This window comes from Eschrichtius robustus, chromosome 2 (genome assembly GCF_028021215.1).
Source record: "Eschrichtius robustus isolate mEscRob2 chromosome 2, mEscRob2.pri, whole genome shotgun sequence".
In the NCBI taxonomy this organism is placed as follows: domain Eukaryota; kingdom Metazoa; phylum Chordata; class Mammalia; order Artiodactyla; family Eschrichtiidae; genus Eschrichtius; species Eschrichtius robustus.
In genome coordinates, this window is record NC_090825.1 from 147,151,716 (window position 1) to 147,177,343 (window position 25,628).

At 39.5% G+C, this 25,628-nt stretch overlaps 1 protein-coding gene across 6 annotated transcripts in view; it reads right to left on the minus strand.

Moving 5' to 3' along the window:
* FBXW11 (F-box and WD repeat domain containing 11) overlaps window positions 1–24,095 on the minus strand; it is a 130,516-nt gene extending 106,421 nt beyond the window's left edge. For 2 of the 6 annotated variants that reach the window (XM_068536356.1, XM_068536352.1), the window contains exon 1: window positions 23,757–24,090. In XM_068536356.1, coding sequence (XP_068392457.1) covers window positions 23,757–23,801 — 45 coding nt within the window. In that variant the 5' untranslated portion in view covers window positions 23,802–24,090. Of the gene's footprint in view, window positions 1–14,908; window positions 15,071–23,756 lie in introns of all 6 variants that reach the window. The other 4 variants (XM_068536355.1, XM_068536357.1, XM_068536351.1 and 1 more) reach the window with 4 other exon arrangements.
* Between the last annotated feature and the right edge of the window lie 1,533 nt (window positions 24,096–25,628).

Below are 25,628 nucleotides of genomic sequence, written 5' to 3' on the forward strand. Positions count from 1 at the left end.
ATGTGATTACCAATTTATAAGAAATACAAATGGGATCAGAATATGTAGACCTAATAAGAACATAATTAGCAAAATCCAAATTTGGGGAAGTTACACAGAACAAATGACCAATCCAGTTTCTTCAATAAATACATAGCAAGAAAAAAAGATGGGAGAGGCAATTTTTATAGATTAAAAGAGATTTGAGAGACTATTAACTATATGCAATGTGTGAACCAACTCTGTCTCCTGAACTGAAAAAACCAACTACTAAGAGACTTTATGAGAAAAACAAGACAAATTCCAACAGAGGGCAATACAATATACCTGACCAGTGCTCCGAAAAACTGTCAAGGTCATCAAAAACAAAGTCTGAGAAAATGACAGAGCCAAGAGGAGCCTAAGAACACACGACAACTGAATGTAAGGTGGGATCCTGGATGAAATCCTGGAGCAGAAAAAAGACATGAGGTAAAAACTAAAGACAGCTGAATACACTATGGACTATAGTTAATAATAATGCGTCAATAGCAGCCCATGACCATGCTAATGTAAGATGTTAATAATGGAGGACACTATGCCGGGGAAGGGGGTGTATATGACAATTCTGTACTACCTGCTCAATTGTTTTGCAAATCTAAAACTGTTCTAAAAAGTAACGACGATTAATTTAAAAATTATTTGTGAGACAATTAAGCAAATATAAACACTATTTGATATGAAGGAATTATTGTTAGTTTTTTAGGTATAATAATGGAACTATGTGCTCTATATGTGTTTGTTTTTATCAGTTTTTTGTTTTTAAGTCCACATCTTTTACAGATACATACTGAACTATTCATGGATGGATGAATGAATAAAGTTAAAAGGGTAGACCACAGCAATGTTTCCCAAGGTTTAGTATTCAAGGTGATTTCTGGTGACACGTAAGGGTGTTTTAATGTTTAATACCTATACATTTAATTTAAATACATTATAACAAGTATACAGCTAGCACATCAAACCCATGATTTCACAGATTTTCATTGCTTAGGGTAGGTTTCCCTTAGTAAAAAAATTATTAAGACTAAAAAAAAAAACTTAGGCAGAGGTAGGTTAAGATTCTAGATTCACACTATGTGACCTTAAGCAAGCCAGCTGTTTCGAGGAGTACAGCACCTGCTACATCCAAAGCAGGCACTCAATAAATATTAACTACTGCACTATTGATAAAAAGCTAATCTATCAACAGAACTCCAACAAAGGAGAAAAGACTGGAACTGGGGAGAATGAGTTAAGCACAGAATGAGGGAGGAAAGGAAGCATGAGGGCTTACAGAGGCAATTTGGGCAGGGGCAGGCAAGGCTTCCCCTGTTCTTCTCAATCTCCCCAAATACTGACAATCTGCTGCTGCCCACCTACAACCTGGAAAACCTGCTGCTCCAGAGTCTCTGGCACTTTTAAGAGTCCCAAGCTGCCACCTAACACTCCTCAAACTAAGGTGATAGCTAGAGGTGCGGAATCTAAAATAATCAGAAGAGTTTTTCTTTTCTTACCCCAGGCAGGGATGGGAAAGAGCACAAGGCTTTGTAGAGATAAAAAGGAAGGGAGGAAGGGAGGAAGGAAGGAAGGAAGGGAGGAAGGGAGGAAGGGAGGAAGGAAGGAAGGAAGGAAGGAAGGAAGGAAGGAAGGAAGGAAGGAAGGAAGGAAGGGAGGAAGGGAGGAAAGGAGGAAGGAAAGGAGGGAGGGAGGGAGGGAGGGAGGGAGGACAAGAGAAAGAAAGAGAGGGAAAGAATCACTATGTGACCTTGAGCAAAAAAATAATTCTCTTCTCCAGTCTCCATTTCCTCACATGCAAAAATGTGGAAAATAAGCCTATCTTTCAAGGTTATGGTGAAGATTAAAAGGAATAGTAGATGTAAATCTGGCATTTAACGAGTGTTAGTTCCCTCCCTCCTTACTTTGGCAGAGTGATAAGAGAACCCTTGGTGAATAAAAGAAGTTGGGGTGAAATACACAAAAATAGTAAAGAGCCTTGGGTTGTATCAGTTTTGAACCAAAATAAAGGAGGAGAAGGATTCTGGAGTCAGAAAGTTTGGGAAATGCTGGGAAACATATTATTAAAATGACAATTACCAAGAGAATTTCTAAGAGGAGGAGATTACATGCAGCATTTACTAAATTTACTTGACCTAAGGAAGCAACTCCCAGTAATAGGGATCCTATTAATCACACACACACACACACACACACACACACGAAAATAAAAAGGGAGGGGGGAGGAAAGGAAAGGTTAGCAGTTTACAGCAGCTGACAAATCCTTCAAAATGACAGCTGCAGTATTACTATCTGGACAGATCAGAAGTCAATGTCTGGTTTAGAGGCAGAGAGGGAGAGAAGGGATGCTTTTTGATCTTCTGAAAGGAGTCACTGATGCCAACAGCTTAATTTTCATGACCAAGTCATTTAAAACTAAGAGATGATAGTGAAACAGAAAACACCAAGCATTAAATGGAGTGCATGTATTCATTTTAAAAGTACATATAAACTTCTGATACAAGATGGTTAATTCTCATTTGCCCTCCTAAATTTATTCCTTCATTCAATCAACTGGGCAATTGTATGGCATGCACTGTGCTAGATGCTGGGAATATGCTATGAACTGAATATGACATGACAGACATGATCCTTGTCCCCATGGAGGTTACCTTCTTAATAAAGAAGCTGACTGTCTAGTGGGGGATTACGCAATACATTTATCAATTACAATTATGTTAACAGCTGTGAAGAAAAAGAACTGAATGCTGTAATAATATGACAAAGGGAATCTAACCTGTAGGGGTACCTAGGGGGCCCAGACACAACCCCTGAGGAATTGATGCTTGAACTCAGCTCTAAAGGACAAGCAGAGGTTAAATGGGCAAGAAAGGAGTTAAGGGTGAAGCCTCCCTGATAACAAATAATAGACGTTAATGCTTGTTAGGTCAAGACAGAATCTGGTGCACTGGAGGAAGGGGTGGGAGAAAATCACTGTGACTGAAGTATGGAAAGCTAGGGTGAAAAAGAGCAAAAATAGACAAGACTCAGGAGGAAGACAGAGGTGCCAAGGCTGCGGTTTCTGTGGAAACAGGGTTCACTGCACGTAAACAAAGAAAAGTCTACCTGAAAAGCAGAAGAATTCCCAGCAGAACCTCACTTCCTAGGTCAAAGCAGCAAAGGCTAGTAGGAGTGAGTGTCCCTGAAGCTGTCAGTGAGGCCAGTCGAGACGGATCCTAACGTGCTTCATAAAGAGCACCGGGAGCCAGGGGCAAGCCAGAGCAGTGACCTGGCTTAAGCTTGCCACAGACAGTCTGCTGAATAAAGCAGATACTCCTGCAGCTGGCTTCTAACAAAAATGGCCATTTCAATCACAAAAGGGCGGCACTGCCCCAGCCACAACAAACTCAGAAGTTCCTCACCCTGGTGACTTCCTTCTGCCACTCCCCAAATGCACCTGGATCTAGAATCAGCAGTGAAGACAGCTAATCTACATATTTCCCTTTCTTCACGAAAGAAACATAAATAGCCACAAACCTAAGAAAAATATGTCCAATATCACTAGTAATTAAAAAAAATAAAATTTTAAATTCTTTAACCAAATTGGGATTTAAAAAAATTATTAATACCTTAAAATGGCATAAACATGGAGAAAAGAGCACTTTCATAGACTATGGTCAGTCTGATATGTCATGTTCATATAAATAACAGAAAGTGGGTAAAACCTTTGGCTATATAAAATACACATGCACATTTTTTGTGTACACTATTTGACTCAACAATTCCACCTCTTAAAACTTACCCCAAGGTAATACTCACAGATTAGTTCAAAGATTAAACTTCAAGAAAGAGCACCAGCTTTAAGTTGCTATAAATTAGAAATAACCTAAATGTCTAATAAAGGAGTGGTTTAACTATTTATCCATTTGCATATTCATGCATATTCGGCACCCCTTCAAAATGTTATAAAGAAATATATGACGGTTCAGAAAGATGTCACAAATATTGTTGAGTTTTAAAGGCAGTTTGCAAAATAATTTTATGTGTGAAAAACAAATATGAAACATACATGAAAGAAAAAAATATGTATATGAAGGCAGAGAAGTATACCAAATATTAACAGCAGTTATCAGTGGAACTTTTTATTCTTTTTGTTTCTTATTTTACATAATTTTTATTTTCAATTTTCCTATAATAAATATAAATTACCTCTGTAAAAAGAAAATATAAGTTTCTTACTTAACATTTTTTCAACAGTTTTTTAACGTATGTGTCAATAACATTACTGGGCTAATTGGGTAACCATGGGAAGTAAAAATGAATCTTGATCCCTATCTCAACCATAAAAAACAATTATTGTGAGATGGTAAAAACATACCGCTTCTAGAAGAAGACACAGAGTATCTTTAAGACCTTAGAGTAGGCAAAAATTTCATAAACAGGACACAAAAACTAGTAACTATGAAAGAAAAAATTGATTAATTAGACCTCATTAGTATTAAGACCTTCTGTCCATCAAAAGACAATATTAAGACATTGGAAATGCAAGCCACAGAACAGGAGGTGTCTGCAATATGTATGTCTGACAAAGAACTCGTTTCCAGACTATAATAAAGAACTCCCACAAATCAGTAAGAAAAAAGACAACTCAATTTTTTTAAAGGGTCAAAAGATTTGAATAAGCATTTCTCTAAACAAGATAGCTAAATGATCAATGGGCACAAGAAAAAAATGCTCAACATCATTAGTCGTTAGGGAACTGTAAAATAAAACCACAATGAGATACTATTTCACAACTATTAGAATGGCTAAAACTGAAAGACAATGTCAAGTGCTGATGAGGATGTAGATCAACTGGAATTCTCATACACTGTCAGAGGAACTCTAAGAATGTACAGCCACTTTGTGAAAAGATCTGGCAGTTTCTTGAAAAACTAAACATACATCTACACTCTACCCCAGCAATTCCACTCCTAGGTATACACAAGACAAAAGAAATGTCCAAACTAAAACCTGAACACAAATGTTCACGCAAGCTTTATTCATAATAGCCAAACACTGGAAACAACCCAGATACTCATCAGCTGGCGAATGGATAAGCAAAACTGTGTATACTCGTATAATGTAACACTGCTAAGCGATGAAAAGGCACAAACAACTGATACAAGAATGAATCTCAAAAACATGTTAGGCAAAATAAGCCAAACATAGTAAGAGTACATGCAGTATACGCATGCTGTACCCATCCCATCTATATGAAATTCTAGAACACGCACAACTAATCTACAGTAATAGAAAGCAAGTTACCTGAGGCCGAGGATGCTGTTGAGGGAACTGCAAAGGGTAATGAGGGAAGTTTTTTTTGGGTAGAAATGTTCTATATCTTGATTGTGGTAGTGGTTACATGAGTATATATAGTTTTCAAAACTCAAACAGTATACTTGAAATAAGTACATTTTATTGCATGTAAACTATACATCAATAAGCTGATTAAACAAAAAAAACACCAAAACTACAATATAGATACCAGTACACACTCATCAGAATGGCTAAAATGAAAAGGATTGGCAAAGCCAAGAGATAACTGGAACTCTCCACATTACAGGTAGGTGTCTAAATTGTCACAAGTGCTTGGAAAACAGTTTAGCAGAATCTACTGAAACTAAACATATGTCTATCCTCTGACCCAGTAATTCCACTCTGGGGTTTTCACAACTGAGAGAACCAAGTGTTTATGTCCACCTTAGAAGTGTTATTCATAATAACAGCCAAAAATTGGAAACAAACCAACTAATTTATCAACAGTAAAATACATGAACCATGGACTATATATACAATGGAATAATGCACGGAGGGAAAAATACTGTTATACACAACAAAATGGATGAATTTCATGGATACAGTAACGGGGGGGGGGGGAACACAAGAGTACATATATATGCTGTATAACTCCATTTATATAAAATCCAAAAACAGCCATAACTAACCTATAATAAAAGAGGTCAGAATAGACCTTTGGGAGGGTCTATTGACTGGGTGAGGCACAGACAAGAAAGCCCTCAAGTGGCTCTAGCATGTTTTCTATCTTGATTTGGGTAGTAGTTACACAGTGTAGTATACACATATGTAAAAAAAATCATTAAGCTGTACACTTAATATTTGTGTTCTATACTGTATGTAAGTTAAAAGCAATAAAAAAAAATATATGCAAATGCCCTTTAATCTATCTTTGTTCATCCCTTGAAGCTGGATGCTTTTTACACAGTATCCAGGTGTGGCCTCTGTCAGTGTGAGTAACTCTCATTCCCAGTCTACTCATTTACATGTTCTTCATGTCCACCTCCCTCAGATTATCTGAGCTGGTGGTGCTACTAAATATCTGGAGTAATGGCACTGGAAATGGGACTGGATAAAGTCATGCCCTAACCAGACAGGGAAGATGTCCAAAATACTTATTAACAGTGTATATAGTTTTAATAAAGGTGTAATTTCAAGTCTACGGTACAGTCCCTTGTTGATTCACTATCCTTTTGATTAAGTTCTTGCAGAGATTGTGGGGAAAATTAAATACAAGCAGCCAACATTCTGAAAATAAGTACTAGCATTGCTAATATTTTTGCTTGAAAGTTTAGCTCCACAATTATAAGGAAAGTGACTTTTAAAATCATAATATAAATATTCACTTTATAAACAACTTTCAGAAATAAAGCCATGTCAGAGTTAGACTTCGTTGAAGCATGTTATTTGCATATTGCAAAACTAAACACAGTGACAACGCATGAAACTATTACTGCTGTCTTCCAAAATTAACCAACAGATTAAAAAATATGTGGTTAAGTTCCAGAAACTGTAATTAATTCATTCATAATCAGTTAATTCATAACTGATTTATGAATGCAAAGCTTTTTAGAGACAGGACTTCATGTTTTAAGAGAGTCTGATTTACATTCTCTTCAATACATACACATACATACTCATATCTATCAATACAATCTACCCATTCTACATTTAAAATGTCTCATCTCCTCCTCTTCCACACCATCTGTTACTATCTTGTGATTTCTTCCCTGGAACATTACAACAGTCTATTAATTGGTCTCCCTGCTCCATTGCATCCTCCAAACTGACTGCCAGAGTGATCTTTCTAAAGCACAGATTTTGCTCAAACTTTCAAGTTATCTCTCATCTCAAACCACACCCACTACCCTCACCCTTCCTCTCCTGCAGGGATGACAAGCTCAAAAGTAAAGAAGGCCTTACAGGAGCTATGGTGACCAGGAAAGTACAAGACTTGACTCCAAAAGGCAGCCACTGGGCTTCCCTGGTGGCGCAGTGGTTAAGAATCCGCCTGCCAATGCAGGGGACACGGGTTCAAGTCCTGGTCTGGGAAGATCCCACATGCCACGGAGCAACTAAGCCCGTGAGCCACAACTACTGAGCCTGCACGTCTGGAGCCTGTACTCCGCAACGGGAGAGGCCGCAACAGTGAGAGGCTTGCGCACCGCGATGAAGAGTGGCCCCCGCTCACCGCAACTAGAGAAAGCCCTCGCACAGAAATGAAGACCCAACACAGCCATAAATAAATAAATAAATAAATAAATAAATAAATAAATAAATAAAAAAGGGCAGCCACTACTCAGCTCCAGTTTTCAGGCAAAACCAGAGTGTTTTGATATGAAATGTCTAATTTTAAAAAATCTATGCAGATCAAATAAAATACATCTGTGGATCTCTATCTACAGGCTACTTGTCTGTAACTTATGACCTAAAGGATGACCCAAGATTTGGTTATAATCTCTTTACAAATTTATCTACCTCAATCCCTTCACACAAACTACACTCCAACAATCCACAGAACTACTTACTCCCAAGAGACAATACACACCACTGCCTGCCAGCTACTGTTCATTTGGTTACCTTTGCTATGATATCCCTCCTCTACCCCAACACATCCACATCCATGTCTAATTTTTGCTCAAGCCCCAAAGGGTAACTTTTTAAAAATTTCCTTTATGAGATTTCCTTCCTTTTCTAGCTCCCACACAACGTATGTCCACCTCTCATGATCCTTAGCAGTTCTCACATTGAACTATACTTTTTTACGTAAAAGACTAAGATTCTGGAAGCAAGGTACACATCTGATTCTGTTCTGTATACCCCACATTACCAAACAGTACCTGTTCGATTACATGCTCAATAATAAATGAATAAAGCTATTTATCTGCCTATTTGCATAACAATTAGTACCTCAAATAGACGGCCATTACACAGTATGATCCCTTAGATTTTGAAAATCAAAAGGCTAACAGGTTCAGAAAAATATCCCTGTAATATTAAGTTTGAATCAGAACTAACATGAACACATGGTTCATTTTAAATATACTTCTTAGGTCTGTCCACTGAAAAGGTCTAGAAGCAACAACAACCCAACAGTACTGATTTTGTTTCTAAACACCATTCCCCACTAAAAGGAACCAGAGCGTCTTGGAGAAATGGTTGATTCCTGATATGCAGGGAAAATTAGAAAACCAAGAAACACACCAAAACTGACGGGCTCATGTTAAAAAGGAAGCAGGAGCTACCTTGAAGGGGCTCTCATTAGCCAAATCTGAACATCAATAAAGACTGTAATTGACTGTTAACACAGTGAATAAATAAAATCCATGAGAGTACGGTGATACACAAAAGGAAGGAGGAGAAACGAGATGGCCTCTGTGAATGCTAGCTAACAAATATAGATGAAATGACAGAAAACCACAATTTTGTAACTTACATTGTAATAACTGATTTCAGGCTCAGGATGCTAAAACCACTGGGTGAAAGGCTGTAATGTTACAGGATATTTACAAGGTGCCAAAATATTACCCCATAGTCCTTTGTAATAACAGAGGATAAAACTGTACCTTAATGGAGAGGTCTGGCTGCTGCCACCTTAGTGAAGGGATCAAATTTAGCATAGCTCATAATGGGATAACCTGTCATTAAGTGCCTCCCGACATGACTCAATGCAAAGTACACTTCACCTATGATGAAGCATTCTTGTCATTCTTGTTAAATGGGCTGCAATCAAGCCTCTCACATAACTTCCAGTTTACAGCAAGTATAGGAGCTAGAGAAATGAGTTAAATAACACCATGAAGAAATATTCAAACAAGTGAAGAATGCTGCACACCCTACAGGACAACTAACTGAGCTGGACTCTTAAAAAAAAAAAAAAAAAAATCAATTCCAGGAGAGGGAAAAGGGCAGAGGGACAGTTAAAACAAAAAGAAATTAAAAAGACATCTACAACCAAATATAAAAGGTGTGTTTTATTTGGAACTTGGTTTTTGTTTTTTAAAGAGGGAGTGCTAGAAAAGACACTCTTGGGTCAACTGGGAAAATTTAAATTGAACTGAATATTTGTTATTATATTATGGAATTACTTTCATTTTCTTAGATATAAAAATAGTACTGTGGCTTTATATATGTATAAAATACATATGACTATATTTAATACTTGGTTATATATGGAGATGCATACTATAAACATTGTGTGTGTGTATGCACGCTCGCTTTTAGAGAGAGACTATCCTTATTCTTAAGAGATACATGCTGAAATGTTTAGAGGATGAGGTATCATGTCTGCAACTTACTTTCAAATTGTTTAACAACAAAAAAGGGTACTTATTTGGGGAGGGAAGGACAGAAAAGGGAGGACAGGGACAGAGGAAGAAGGCGGGAAAAAGTGAGGGAAGGGACGACCACGGGGGGGGGGGGGGGGGGGGGGAGCAGAGAAATGATCCAAATATGGCAAAATGTTAACAACTGTTGAGTCTAAGTGAAGAGAGTATACAGGTGTTTGTTGTACTGCTTTTTTCCCCAACTCTTATATATATGAAATTCTTCATAATAAAAAGTTATGGGGGAAAAGAGAGAAGAACAATTGAAAAAGCAACCTGCTTAAAACCAATGTAACACCTTGAGAGTGTCAGGAAATAAGAGTACTCTCAAGCAAAGCCTGTGAGAGTGTAAATTGTTGCCATGTGACTGGAGGACAACGTGGCAATGTCTATCAGATTTTTTAAAGCACCCATCCAGTGACACTTACTCCCAGGAATCTGTCCTGAAGATATACTCCTCCACATGTGAAATGACATACACGTCAAGTTATTTTTTACAGCATTATGTATAACAGCAAAAGACTGGAAATAGCCTCTATCTGTAACAGCCCAGACTGGTTTCACAAATTATAGCACATATAATAAGTCAGCGTGCATCTTTTAAATTATCTCTTCAAAAAACATGAGAGTTCTTTGGGAACTGATATGAAAGATGACCATGTCATATTTTACATAAAAAAAAAATCAAGATGCAGAATAATGTGTATAGCACACACACACATATATGAAAGCTACACAAGAATGTGGTTGAGTAGCTGGAGCTAAAGAGAAGTGAGACTTTTTTTTTCCTTACTGTGTACTCCTTTTTGCACCTTATGAATTTTGTACCATAGACATATATAATGTATTCAAAAAAGTTTTTTGTGAAGTATTGATTGACTTTAGCTGTAATGAAGTCTTCATATCTCCATGCTTTCATTACTAAAACCTAATTACAGTGGAGTTATAGCACACCTGGGAATTAGGGTCTGAAGTCAGTACATAAGGTGAAAACAGCATATAGTAAAAATCTGCCTTAAAAATCTCTTAAATAAATGCCACACTGGACCAACACACCATCTCAATAATTCCTACAAAGCTAATTTTCATACCAGCACTTGAACAGTCTGCTGTTTCTTCAACTAACTAGTAGATTAAATAGCTGTCTTGTACTTAGGCCTCATGTTGTGATGTTAAAAATGTTTCTTTAAAATACCATAATCACACTCATCACAGCTAGATGAGAAGCATTCAGGAATTGAGACAGGCTGAGAGAAGAGCAAATTTCCATTCCCCATTTCACGTTTGGTCCAGAATGTTCACTGTTTAGGTTAGTTTTCCCTTGTTTTTGTCACCAGATGTAAAGAAATGAATTTGATAAATGTACGTAAGATGTGTAGTGACAACATGGTGCTTTCTAAAATACATTTCAAAAACTGTACCTCTATTAATTAAACAAACCACTACAGTGGAAAAAATATCACAATCCAAATATAATGGACTAATTTGCTGATTGGGAACAGGCTGTAACAATCCCCAGATCAATGTGAGAAGGACAGAGTAGTAACACCTCTTGAGCGACATCACATATGATATCATAATCTGAGCTGTAGCCCATTCCTTTATATTAGTATTTCCATACAGATATGAATTCTTCAATCTTTACTCCGAGTTATCTTCTAACTCCAGTAAGTAAAGTTAGCTACCACTGAAGCTAAATAAAAACTCCCAAATCTTTCTATCCCTGCTCTCTCCGGTGAGCTCCAAATCAGTATTCCTACTAGATACTTCTCCTTTTAGAGGATTCACCCATAGGCTACTCAAATTCACTATAAACTGAACTCATTCTTTCTCCTCCCTCCACTCCTCCCAGTCTGTTCTTCTAGTATTCCCTATCTTGGAAGAGAGAACAAACAACCATTCTGGCGCCCAAGGCAAAAATCTAAAAGTTATACTATATTCCATCCATCTCTTTCTCCTATAACCAATCCCCAAGTTTGGTAGGTCCTGCTACCTACATCTCTTTTAAGCCCACCCCATCTCCACCATGCCCACTGTCAATGCTTTGGTTTGCCTTCATCATTGCTCACTTGAACTAACTGGTCTCCCTGCCTTGAGTCTCTTCAATCCATCTTACAGACACCTGAAGAGTTAACTTCTTAAAATGCAAATTTGGTTACATCACTCTTTCTATTTTAAGAACAGAAGGATCAAGAACAAGTCCCAAAGTAATGATACAGTAAGCTAAACACAAGCTCATTTAATAACATGACGTAATGCAAAGAGAATGTACTACCAGGCATATTTTTTATGAGTATATTCCTATTCTACCCCACACTATATGACCAAATTAAATAAGCTATTAAGTGTGTTTCAGTAGAAAGAGGCCTCAGGGAAGCAAGGAAAATTCAACTGCCTTCTTAAGAGTCAAAAATGAACACAAAATGGATCCTTACAGTGATAAAGGTGACTTAAGGAAAACAAAGAGCTTCCCAGACCTAAAGAACAAGAGTGCGTTCAAGCTGAATGTAAATATTAACATGCTTAAAATGAATGCCGTAATCAGAAAAGGATTTGGGAAGTAAAAACAAGCAGAGAAGCTGAAGGAAGACAGAAAAACCATCCATCCCTAAAGTAAAAGCTGAATGAGGTTGTCTCAGTCCCAGGCCAGCAAATACGTCACTTCCCTGGCCAAGTCCATGCTAACTAAACCACCTGACTATGACCTGGTAGGTAAAGTCTACCCACTGGACAAGAGTATTTCGGTCATTTGGCTTGAGTCTTCAGGTCCCTCTAAATATCTCTTCTCATTTGAAAAACTTAAACTGGCATGTTAAGTAGGATCTAGTAAGGAAGCCTACCTATCAGAAAAGTTTATATTAATCATGCCAACAAGCACATATCATTATAAATTAATAAACTGGAATTCTGGCTTTACACATCAGTCTTGCACAGCTGGTTAATGAATTTAAGTCTAACCGTGGGATAAGGTGCTTGGCTTTCAGCATGCTGACAAGATCAGATTTCCAAGGGTGTTAAATCCAGGACCAGACCTAGGCTGAAGGTAAATTCTATAACTGTATTTGTGGCTATTAAAATTACTTAAAATTTAAAATTCAGTTCTTCAGTTAACAGAGCCACATTTCAAAATAGCCACAAGTGGCTAGTGACTACCGTATTGAACAGCACAGATGATGAACATTTCCATTATCCAGAAAGTTCTAACTGGACGGCACTGTTCTGGAACACAACCTTAAACTAACCCTACTGTGAGTCCTCTCGGGAAACAGGCTGGTAGATAGTCTTGGATGGCTAACACAGAATCTGAGATCTAGACTATTTTCTACAGAAGGTACGAAATAGATACTCAGCAACGATTGTTTCCTTTCCCTTTGCAATGATTTCTTGAAATCAGAATACAGTTTTAGTCTTCAGGATTTCTGCCCCTCTTTTTATCACTGGATGGTGTTTTAAACTTGAGGCACATTCTCTGAAACCAAACTGCCTAGATTCATATCTCATCTTTGTCTCTTACTAGATGTGTGACCTTGAACATGTTCCTTAACTACTCTATCCTTCAGTTTCCTCATAAGTAAAGTGGAAATAAGGGTACCTACCTCATCGGGTCACTATGAAAATGAGTTCATACATGTAGAGTGTTCAGAATTGTGCTCAATACAGAGTAACTGCCCATTAAGTGTAAACTACTACTACTTTTCCTACTACCACCACCCTGAGAGCTCTTCACGTGACAAGCGTGAAAAACGCTCAACTAGAAGAAATACTAACAAATATAAAAAATAAAACATGGATCACAAAGCCAGAGTGTCAGTCTATGATAAAAAAGTTGTTTTTTTTTTTAAGGGTAAAGGAAATGGGTAATCTGGAGTGATTAAATACCAGAAAAAGTCATGAGTTGCCTGACAACATCTTACTTGTAAGGCTGACAAACCACAGATCAAAAGAAGTCTACACAGAGACTTCCCTGGTGGTCCAGTGGTTAAGACTCCATGCTCCCAAGCAGGGGGCCCAAGTTCGATCCCTGGTCAGGGAACTAGATCCCACATGCTGCAACTAGAAGAGCCCACATGCCACAACTAAAGAGCCCACATACTGCAATGAAGATCACACGTGCCTCAACTAAGACCCGGCACAGCCAAATAAATAAATACTAAAAAAAAAAAAAAAAAAATGCTAAGAATGTCACTGTTAACAAAAAAAGAAGAAGAAGAAGAAGAAGTCTACATAATAAGCTACTGAGCTATTTAAATAACCAATAAAAAGTAAGGAGGAACTGAGAAGATACAGGTTTGAGTTCACTAGGCCAAATGATACTTCCCTGTATAAAACACATTTTGACATGTAAATGTATAGCCTCTCTTATACTTCCTAAGTTACCTTTAGGTTCACTTGGTGAACTGACTTCTAATCTTCTAATCTTTTCATTTAGAAGGGAGACCACCAGATACAATTAAGATACCATGCCAAAAAACGATCCATCATGTGTTCTCCAAGTGGAAACCCACTGTAGAAAACGGCATCTTACTCTAACAGTATATACACAATATGAAAATCCTGAAGTTGAAGTACAAACTTCAGCAAATGTAGTCAGATGGAAAGAGCCAGAGCTCTGGAGACACACAGGCTCAAGCTTAAGCTTGGCTCTGCCATGTACGAGCTGTATGACCCTGGGCAAACTGTACTTAATGCTCCTGAGCCTCATTTTACAATCTGTAATATACACGTAAAGCATGTGCCAACTAAATAAGAAATATGTGTAAAGAGCTTACAATAGCGCCTGGCACTTAGTAGATGCCCAGTAAACAGCAGCTACAGTTAGTAAATTGTCCTGAGAAGACCCTCCAGGAGTCCTAAGAATAAAAGACCACTACTTTACATGGTAACTACAAAAATTATTCTGACCAGGTAATAACTATAAATCATGAGATAATGCCACAAAATTATCATTTGCTTTCCATATTTTATAACCTATTCCTCAAACAAATGTCCCTTGTTTACTGTACTGTATTCCCTGTTAGGCTATGACTACAAAACTTTTGGGCCTATTTAATAAAAATAACTGCATTTCTTACACTGAAACAAAGTTTTTACTACCAAATACCTTCACTAAACCACACCCAAACATGAACACTATGAATAAATGTCTAACATTTCTTCCTTTCTCTATTATAATGGAAAAAAGTAAAGAAATTTTAAGTTTCTCTCAGTGAGTTGAGTTCTACATAACAAAACAATACAGGGTAATTGCTTACCTGGACAATATTTTGTACTTCAGATCCACCAATCCAGAATGAATGGGGGTATTCCCTTTCAGACTAGTCTGAGAAAAGACAGCAGTCAAGCAGCTTCCAAGATTCTTTCCGCTTACTGTATCCAGCTTTCTTCAACAAAATCCCAAACATGCACTTCGGTAACTGTTGAAAGACAGAAAGCAATCCATACACCCACCATGGCACCAGCGGCAAAGGATAGCCACCAAGAAATGGAAGGGTCAATGGAGTGGTGGATCTGAAGCACAGAAAGAGTTACAACCCCTGAGTCAGCTATTTGGTATAAAAGGTCTGCAGTAGCACTGCTCACCTCTGTGTTGAGAGAAGAATAAGAAATTCTACATAACAAAGAAGGAAACATCCCTAATACTATTATTTGTTCATGATAAATATCATGCAATTTCCAAATGCATGATAAAAATTTCTTCTATTATGCACATAAATTGTCCCAGATCATTCAGCTACAATGAATTTTATCCATTTTCTAAGACAGCTCCTCTACTATTACAGAAACTTTGTCAGCCAAAGTTAATATAGGAGGGCTCAAATGTCTACCAATAAAAATATTTATTTAAGCACCTAACAAGAAATCTTTTGGTTTGCCACATATAAGAAATCAAATCTTCACATCTCTCAAATCTTCCACCCTCAGCTGAAATACAGGACATTTTAAGACATGTGACATAACTTTAAGAGTAAACTTCTGGCTCAATAAAGGCCAATCTCCCACAATGGCCAGTCACTGGGTAAATTAGGGAAAATAATAAAGAACACTAATAAACAATTTACTACATAACACCTTTAAATACATAAGCCCACTCCACATTATATCAACATGCTTTTATTACCATACCAACTCTTCCATTAGACTGTAAACTCTAAACAAACTACAAGGGAGAGAGAAAAAGACATTCAACAGGATGACATAGATAAAAACTTGAAAATCCAAAGACTGTGAAGCTGCTTGCACATAAATTTGCTACTTCCTCAACTGCCACACTACTGCCAAAATGTTCTGGCAGTAATTATAATACCTACCTTTATTAAAGGGTTACTAATGGGCCAGGCCTTTTACATTCATTACTCATATTTAATTCTCAAAAAATATGAGAAGAAATAACTTGCCCACAGTCCCACATCTACTAGGTGGTAGAGCCCATGCCCTTTTCACAGAATACTGTGGCCTCCCAAGTCCACAGTCCGTGGATCAGAAAGACCATGATTCCTGGGGCAGAAGAAACCAAGCTTTAAGCTAATTGACGTCAGAAGGGAGAACCACAAAAATACAGAAGAGTTCAGTATTTCAGCCTAGCTGAACTAAAATACAACTGAACTTGTTGAGCCATCCTGAAAGGGCTAACTCCCCTGATCTAGCCACTTAAAAGCATTTCAGTAACAAAAAGCCATGCAATTCTAAGGCCCACAATATTAACTTTATAACAAAACACATTAAAACGTTGCCCAAGTAGACTTTGTGTTTAGCGGCAAAGATGTGTCTGTGACAAAGAATCCCAAACCCAGTTGAAACCAAGGAATTTTTAAATTCCAAGGTCAATAAATAGTCCACAGGCAAAGACTAAAGATGTTCTGATTTTTCATGTTATAGGCAAAGCAACTGAGGTGACTGACTGAAGTACAAGTCTAAGATTAACCTCTTCATAACAAATGGGTGGAAATATCTTAATACCCTCAACTTAAAGGCATTATATGAGTAAAATCACAAGCAAAGAATAATTGCTCAAGCTCTTCTCATTACTCTAGAGCCTAAGAATAAACTAAAAACCCAATTTTGACAAAAGCTGCTAGTGGGCTATGGCTAGTAGTTAACTGCTAGAGCAATATACTCTGCTTTTCAAAGTATAACTCACTGCTATAACCAAAATACCGAAAAATTATAGCAAAACACAGCCACAACAATTTGACCAACGGACTCATTTCTGAACCTCTTGCGTTGTCAGGGCTTTTTCTTGTATTAGTGAGTTAATTTTCCCCCCTTCCCTTCAAATAAACATTTACTGAATGCCTAATTGGTGGCAGGCCTTATGCTAGAGAAACAATGATTAATAGATGCCAGACCAGGAATGTAAGGACTGACTTCTTCCTGTCCCCTGCCCCTTTCTCTCTGAGTCTCCTAAGCAATCATTTCACAGAACCAAAACATATTTTATTATTAGTTCCCAAAACTGGTTAAGTGTTCTGAATTTAACTCCCCCCCCCAAAAAAAAAATACTCAGGTTCCTTTTTCCTAACAGCAGAGCTCTCACTTAATTTTTCTTTTTCTTCTGTGGATCAGAGGTTTGCTATTAGAGAATGGTTTCCTATATTCATTGTACTTAGGTATTTGCACATCCCTCTACTCAGTCATCTTTTTTAATTTACATGTTAATGTCCTACTGTTTCTACTTCACTGCTTTCCATTCTGTGAAGGTCTTCATCGTTGACTAACCCTGAGAGGGAATTTCCTAAAAAATGTTTCCTGCTGACATCACTGAACTCTGCAATCTTTGAATTTTGTTAAAACAATAATAAGATCCAGGTTAGAGATACCCTACTGGACTGTCAGGTCTTCCTGGCTGGTCTCTCATTTGCCTACAAAGACAAGCTTCCTGTTAGGCAATTGCGATCAGCAGAAACTGAACTGAGGGTAACAAGCACTTTCTTGACCAACAGGTTTTTCCCCTTTTCTCAACTAATTCAATGAACAACAATACAACTCAGGAGGAAATCTTGTAGGATAGTCACCACTTATTCTGTTAAAGGTCAAAAATCACCAGCTTAGCTAAAACAAGAATAAGAATTTGAAAATCCTAATTTCCTTGTCTAAACTAAATTGATCAAACATAAATCACAATGCTCAATGTTAATATGAACAGTTACCAGTCTCTTTCTACCAGGATACCTAAAACAGGGTTAAGCGGGTTCTCTCCACAGTCAGAGTACAAGTCTAATTATGGCTAATTGGTAGTTCTTAGTAATTGTAACAGTACTTCCCAGATTTCCAAGACAGTACTGATTCTGCATGATTTCATCATCTCCCCCAAAGATGCCTCGTGAAATGCATGGCTAAAAGCAACTGAATTTTAGGCCTCTGTAAAGCTTCACAATTAAATACACACACAAATCAGGGGGGGAAATTAAAACTTTCCTCACATCATCTGTCTTGATTGTGCTTTACAAAATATGGTCCCTGTACTTGTGGGGAGGGTTAGCTTGGCAGGCAGTTGCTGAGAGACAAGCCTTTGCAAGGTCCTTTCACATGCATCTCTCATAATCCTCCCAGCAACAATACCTACATTTTCTTATTTTTACACATAATGAAATCATACCAGAGAAACGTTAACTTTCTTAAGGTCACACAGTCAGAAAGTGACAGCTAAGATACAAACTCAGGTGTTTCACTCTAGAGTCCATGCCCTTTATGCTAAATCACGCTTCTCTAAGGTCACAGGATCCTTAGAACTTATCGACTGTTTGGCAAGTTCACATCAACAGATATAAAAGGAGTTTGGTTTCCTCAGCACTTCTATCAACCACTCTCTAGGATGTATATAAATCAATCTGTATGTGTATAAAAGTCTGCAAATAATGGTTGAAATGTATATGAATGTCTGTGTACCACATCCCACCCTCCTTTTCCCCTTAGCAGTCTTTCTCCTCTATCCATCTCCACCTTTGTCTTAAGATTATCAAAAGGAAATCTTAAAAAGTTTTCACAGCATGGAAAAAAAAAAAACCCTAACATTAATTTATATCAATATCTACTGCACACCCAAGTGCTAAGTGTAGTGAAGGATTCAAAGGACAATCAGATATGGCCTCTGGAAAAGAAGCTTAGACATTATCAAACTTTTATGATACACAGGAAGGTCTGATAAGTCCCATAAGAGTTAGGAACAAATTATCATAAGAACTAGTGATATAGGTGAGAATTTCCAGAAAAGAAGATGGCTAAGATACAGGCAGACAGCAATAATACACGTAAGCAATCAACAGGAAAGTTCAACTCAACATTTACTGAACACCTACTGCAAGGGGCACTGTGAGCAGTTTACCATTTAATAGGGGACACACACAGGAAACTATAATACAAGCCCAGAATATGTTAACTGCCATGAGATAAAGACAAAGTGTCAGAACTCATTCATTTCATTTAACAATGATTATCATATAGGCAGTGCTACAGATAAAAAACCAAAATGGTATCTGCCACCATAATATAAACTGACATCAAAAAGAGAAGGCATCTAAACTGTGTTCTGAGGGGATAGTACTTTATCAGCATAGGTGGAAGAGAGGATTGTTGAGATCTGACCTAAACCAATTTGGCCAGAGCACCAACTATTAGGTCCTTCCCATAAACATCAGTAGCCTTAAATACATGGGTTTAGGTCAGTTCATATCAGTGATGACAAAGGAAACAGTGAGCAGAATCTGAAGAACCACAGACCCCCACGCTTTGGCTGGAATATAGAGTAAGTGAGGAATGTGAGAAGAAAAAGCTGAAGAGAGGCTGGAATTTGAATTACTAGGACTTGAAATGCTTTCTTTCCCTTAAACTGTAAATAGCACCAGATGGAAGCCAAGATCCCAGGTACCTCACAGTGCAGAAAAGTTTGTTTCTAGAATTCATAGAACCAAACAGTACTACTCAGAGAAATACATGTGCTGTCCTGTAAACCTATGTAATGGGTTAGCGATTCTTCTGTGCTATACAGAACTCGCAGTTTTCAGGGGACAGCAGTCAGGGGCCAAAGAGTGCCAAGACTTGTGAGCAGGATCATGTTTATCCTTGTCAAATCTGAAAGGACATCTAACCTACTCCAAAATCAGGAGTAAAAATTGATAATATTTGAGCCACAGCCTCTTGAGGCAGGTCAGTGAGGTCTATGCATATGCATGTGATTTATTTCATTTGGACCCTACTTAAACTTCTGTCTACTTTATCTGCATTTGGTAAATCAACACATGGCTACAGGCAAATGAGGGTAAGTGACGGTGACAAAGTGAGACCCAATTTCTTAAAGGAGTCACTAAACAATCCCACTTATTCCACTTAGAAAGCCAATGACAAGGCGGGACGGGGGGACACAAAAAGATAAAAAGATAAATATTTCCAATAACGTCACTTAGTTTCTTTCATCTCCTTGGCCTTGTGGCCTGTACTTCAATAGCTCTAAAAATAGATTTGCTATTACAACTTCTTAATAAGATCCAATATACTTTACCCATATCACTACATTCAACAAGTAATATAGCCGTTTAGAGATAACACAGAGGGGAATGACTCACTTAAGGTCACTTAGCAAAGAGGGGAACCATTCAGAGGCTAACAACAGAGTATAAACTACCCATTACTTGTGTAAATGGGGGAAGGGGTATGCTCACACCCACAGAGGAAGCAGGATTATCTTTCCCAAACTTTTAACATTAACTTCTGCTATCTTCTAATAGGCAGGACTAACCATCTTTTTCCAATTAGCAGCTCTGTGAGTGCTTTCTAGTAATAAGTGCCTGAACATAAACTCATACTTCTAACTCAAGTGTTAAATACCATGTGATACACAACGCACAGTTTTCATTGTTTCCAGTGAAGTCCATCACACTAGACAAAGTCTGGTGAACTTTTGTGTATTTCCAAATGGATTACTACTTTTCTACCTCATTAATAATAAAGCTAATTTTACCAAAGTCAGAAGTTTGAAAAACAGTCCCACAAACTAGGTACAGTATTGGGCCCACATAAAGCCATGTAAGTCATTTGGTGGTTAAATTATTCACTATCAGCTATCGTAAATTCAGTTGTCTCCATCAAGAGTTTATAGTCTATATTAAAGACTGAATCCTACGAGGTAGGTCAGCTGGAGAAGCACTTTTTGTGGACCTGGCCACAGGCAGGGGTAGGAGTCACAACGGGGGTTATATTTTGAAGATTTAATTATTCTGCTATCACCAGTTTTACTTCCTAGTAAACTAAAAAACGGCAAGAAAAAAAGGAAGAATCAAAATCAAAGAAAGTAGAGGAATGAAGATTAAGAAATTGGTGAAACCCAAGAACTCTGTTTCCTTTCTTTGAAACAGCAAGCTCTGGAATATCAAACGAAAGTTATCCTGTTAACCATTAAGTACCGAACTGGTACAGGCAGCACAATCACAAATATTTGAGTACTGAAGCTGACTCATAAAACTCTAAAAATATTTCATGCTTTAGGCTTTCAAAATACCATCAGTTTAACCCCTCCCCCTCCTTCCATCATGTTATTTTGAAATGTAAATGTTTTTAACCTAGTTCTGGAAACTCTAATTAAAATTCAGTGAATACAGAAAGCCACATGCAATTAGATTTCAAGGCATTATCATTCCTACATCTGATCCTGGATTTAGTAAATCAGTTGTTAAGTACCTGTGCTATCTACTACACTAAAATAAATACATATATGTTTATGAAAAGAGTTGCCTAAGAGTCTTAACTGCTTAACTGGTAGCCCTTTGAGGGACTATCAAAATCCGTATATAAAAAGCCGTTGTGAAAAAAAAAAAAAGAAAAAGAAAAAAAAAAGCCATTGTAAAATTGATCTAGAGAACTACTTTGTTAAATTTTTTGTTAAATTTTCTAAGAATCGCAGTTTATAACGTCCTTGAAAAGGCTGAAATATCTTTTCAGATCATAGACAAGTACAATCATGTAAAATCAAAACTTATGAGCACTGGAAGCCAGTATATTTAGGCCAGAAATTTTTTTCTACATCCATTCAAAGACATTAAATGGATTACACTGTACTTACTCTAATTCTTTCGCAAACAAATACTATTTATTTATTTAGGCCACACGGTGTGGTTTGTGAGATCTTAGTTCCCTGACCAGGGATCGAGCCAGGGCCCTTGGCAGTGAAAGCACTGAGTCCTAACCACTGGACCACCAGGGAAGTCCCTAGTTATTTTTTAAATGAATGGAAATGGAAGGAGCACTGAAGAGCCAATTTCAAAGAGGTACCAAGTTACAATTTTTTGCTATGCAGTACTACTCCTCCTGTTGTAAGTACATGTATTATACATACATAAGAATATGTACTATGTATTTAACTCCAATTAAGATATTTTACCAAAATAACCCCATACAAAATTTGAAGAATATCAAAGGCTTGACCTCAAAAGTTTGATAAATTGTACTGAAAGGAAAAATTACTTAATAAATGAATATCAAAAACTCATAAGTATCAGTATCCCTTAGAAAGCAACCATAAGTGCACACACACATACACACACACACACACACAAATCAGAAACTACCAGAGCTTTTTTCCCCTCTAGTTTTCAAGACTGCTGGAGAAGTCTAGTGAATTATGCAAAGGACAGCAAATATTAAGCTGCCTCTGTATTTATGCTACTGTACTTCCATTTTTAAAACATGCATCTCAACTTCCCAGATACCATCATCCACAGAAACCATGCATATATCCAACAGACTTTCAGTGTCACCATTTATTATTTATAGCATTAAATGGGGGAAGTGGCTCTGATGTCACCGACCCTACCCAGTGGAATCACTGACTCAATAAACATTTTCACACTGGAGAAAATCTGGCTAGGAAAACATTTTGCTGTGTTAAGTAGAGTCTTTCATCTTTCCTTTCAACCCTGGGGTAGAAGTTGTTACTGTGTTAGGAGAGGTACAAAGAAACTGTCAAGGTTTCCACAGGAGGAAAACCTGAGCATGTCCGTTTGCTGAGGCAAAGACTTACCCCTCCCAACTCTCCAGAGCCCAGTTTGATTTCCCTAACGCTCAAATTGGCAGGTAATAGCTGCCATATTTTACTTCTTCCACCAAATCATCCACCAAGTAGGAAATTCTTCATTTCTACTAGCCACTCTGTCGTGGTCCTGTTTCTAAAAACCCGTTCTGACTCAAAGTCCTAAGGCGGAAGGGGGCTGGGGTGTTCGCGGGGCCAGGGAGTCTGGCCTAGCTATCAAAGGTTTCTAACAGAAGAGTGATCGCCGCCCCAGGGCCCTAGGACACCCCCCCTCCCCCTTTTTCTAGAAGAAAGAACTGGCGGCAGTGATGAGGACAACCCCTCCCCCCTCCTCCCCAATTTCCCAAAGCAGCTTTGGAAAACGTGAAGTTACAGTTTCTCTTTCCTGGGAGATGGAATCCAGAGTACCTGGGGCCTTGCTATGCAAACATCCCTCTCGGCCGAGTAAGAAACCCTTTGTCCGAGAAGCCGGACACCACAGGGGGCCGGGAAAGAGGCCCCTTATCGGCCACATCTTCAAGTCCGAGAGCTCTCCACCTCCACCCCTGTAGGGCCTATGCCGGCATCCTCACAGCCCTAGGTTGAAGAGAGGGTGCTGAGACCCCTTCTAGGACGCGGAGGCCGAGGCCATAACCGATCTTCTCGGTACCCTCTCCCAACAGCATCTCACTCGGCCTGAGTGGGGCTGGCAAGAGCGATGCAGGCCTGGACCGGAGAAACAGAGAAAAAAAAGAAAAAAAGAAAAAAATCCCCTCTAAAGGGGGAATGAGATGCTAAAGCGAGTGCGAGCTAAGGCCACAGCATAAGCGAGCGAGGGTCGTTCGAGACATGGGCCCAGAGACAGGAGGAAGGGAGGGAGGAAAAACGAGGGGCATGGAGGGGGCCGGGCCAGGTCCGGCGTGAAATCTCGAGGGATCCGGAGGAACCGCGCCGGGCCGGAGGCCAGGGAAGGCGGGGGGCCCAGGTCCCCGCCGAGGCAGCGAGGAAGGGCCAGGGCCGACCTCGCGCCGGACGCTGAGGTGGGCAGGCCCGCCCGGAGCCGGACGGACGGAAGAACGGACGGTCCAACGGCCCGCACTCACCATGAGCTCGATGGTCTTGTCCTCAATCACCGAGTCGGGCTCCATGGCGGCCCCGGCGGCCCCGCCTCGCTCTCCCCGCGCAGCAGCGAACAGCCCGGGCGGAGGAGGCGACGGCAGAGGCGGCAAAGGCGGAGGCGGCTATCGCACCCACTCTAGCTGCCAGCCCGCCCGGGCCGCCGGCAGCTCCGCCCTCCCCCTTGGCGAACGCAGTACGCAGAGCTAGGACTACAGCTCCCAGCAGGCGCCGCAGGCCCTGTAGAGCGTTGTGGGAACGAGAAGCCGACACCAGGCCAATCTCTCCTGACAGCTTGAAGCTGAGTTCTGAGCCGAAAGTAGCACTGGACTGTGAATGCGACACGTGCAGACCTAAAGAATTAAGGGCTGCCTCAAGGTGGGGCCTCGGGAGCGATACGACTACATGTCCCAGAAAGCCTTGCGCTCGGGTTCTCTTTCCGGCTAGTTTCTCCTGACTTCCTGGCAGCCCAAGGCTACCCAGACCCGGACGGAAACTCGAAGGCAACTCTTCGCTTGACAGATATCCTGCGTGCGCGACTGATTTCCGCACATGCGCGGTCGGTGTCTGCAGGGCCCGCGACGCCTAGGCAGCGGAGCGGCTGGTCCGCTCTCCTCTGTGGTAGAGTGAGGTGTTGGCGACAGGTGGGTTCTAGATACTTTTGGAGGGGATGGTTTTGGGGCTCAGGTGTGGGAGGGGGCCAGCGAAAGAGAGAAGCTCGGGCAAAGCTCTGAGAGTATGGGCGTCCCAGGAGGGAGGGGTTTGGAAATTCAGTTGGGGAAGAGGAGGTTTATGGTCTGTATGCACCACGTACTGGGAGGAGCTGAGGGGTGAAAGGGAGCCTGTGTATATTGAGCCCTTCTTATTCATTTGTTCAGAAAATGTTTTTTAAACTTCCAGCCTCTGCCGGGTACCAGTCTAGGCACTGGGAATCAGCTCTGAACCTTACAGACAAGGGCTCCCTTCTCATGGAGCTTAATTCTAGTGGGGGGCGGGGGGGGGGGGGAAGACAGGCATTAACCACAAGAGTGATAGGTGCTAAGAAGGAACACAACTGGAGATCTGGAGACTCCTGGTGAATTCTGCCTCCAGCTCTATGTGAACTTTGTCAGGTCTGTCAGTACCCTCTAACCAAAGACGACCAGGGGGCACACTGATAGTTGAACAAGTTGGGTTTCTGACTGGTTGCAGGAAGGGAGATCACACACCATGAAGAACTGTGGGTCATCTCAGTAGGAGTTGTCAGGTCATTTGGAAGAGGGTTTAAGGAAGTGGAGCTTTACTCTGGATAAGATGCTGTCAGGAAGTGGGGGTAATTCTATGATTGGGTATCTCGATAAATCTTACCTAGAAGGAAGGAATGCTAGACTGAGGCTGAAGCTCTAATTGGTAGAGAAGCAGGCGTCCATCATTAGCCAGGATGGGGGATGTTTGGTCATTTTTTGTGGTTTGGACAATGTCATGTTTTATCTGTGTTCAAATGTAATTAAGGAGCGGTCTTGCTTTTGTATTGATCTATCATGGTCACAGAATGGCTTCATCTAACATTTATGTTCTGTGAAATTATGTTCAACAGGGGAACACGAGGCCTAGCTAAGAGGGCCAGGCTATCATCTAGTAACATTACTGCCTGTCTGATTTTATCAAGCCAGCTTCCAAATGTCTGCTTTTCTTTCTCAAGTGTTTTGCATTCTCTGCACCTGTAGAGTGAAGGGACAAGATGACCTAGAAATCTTTCCATTTCCAAGGACCAAGTTATTACAGTAATTTGTATGCATGCAGGACACAGTGTAAGTTCCGTGTACATAGAGTTTTTAAGTTTTATAGTCCTTATCTGATGCTTTCCACCAGAGTAATTG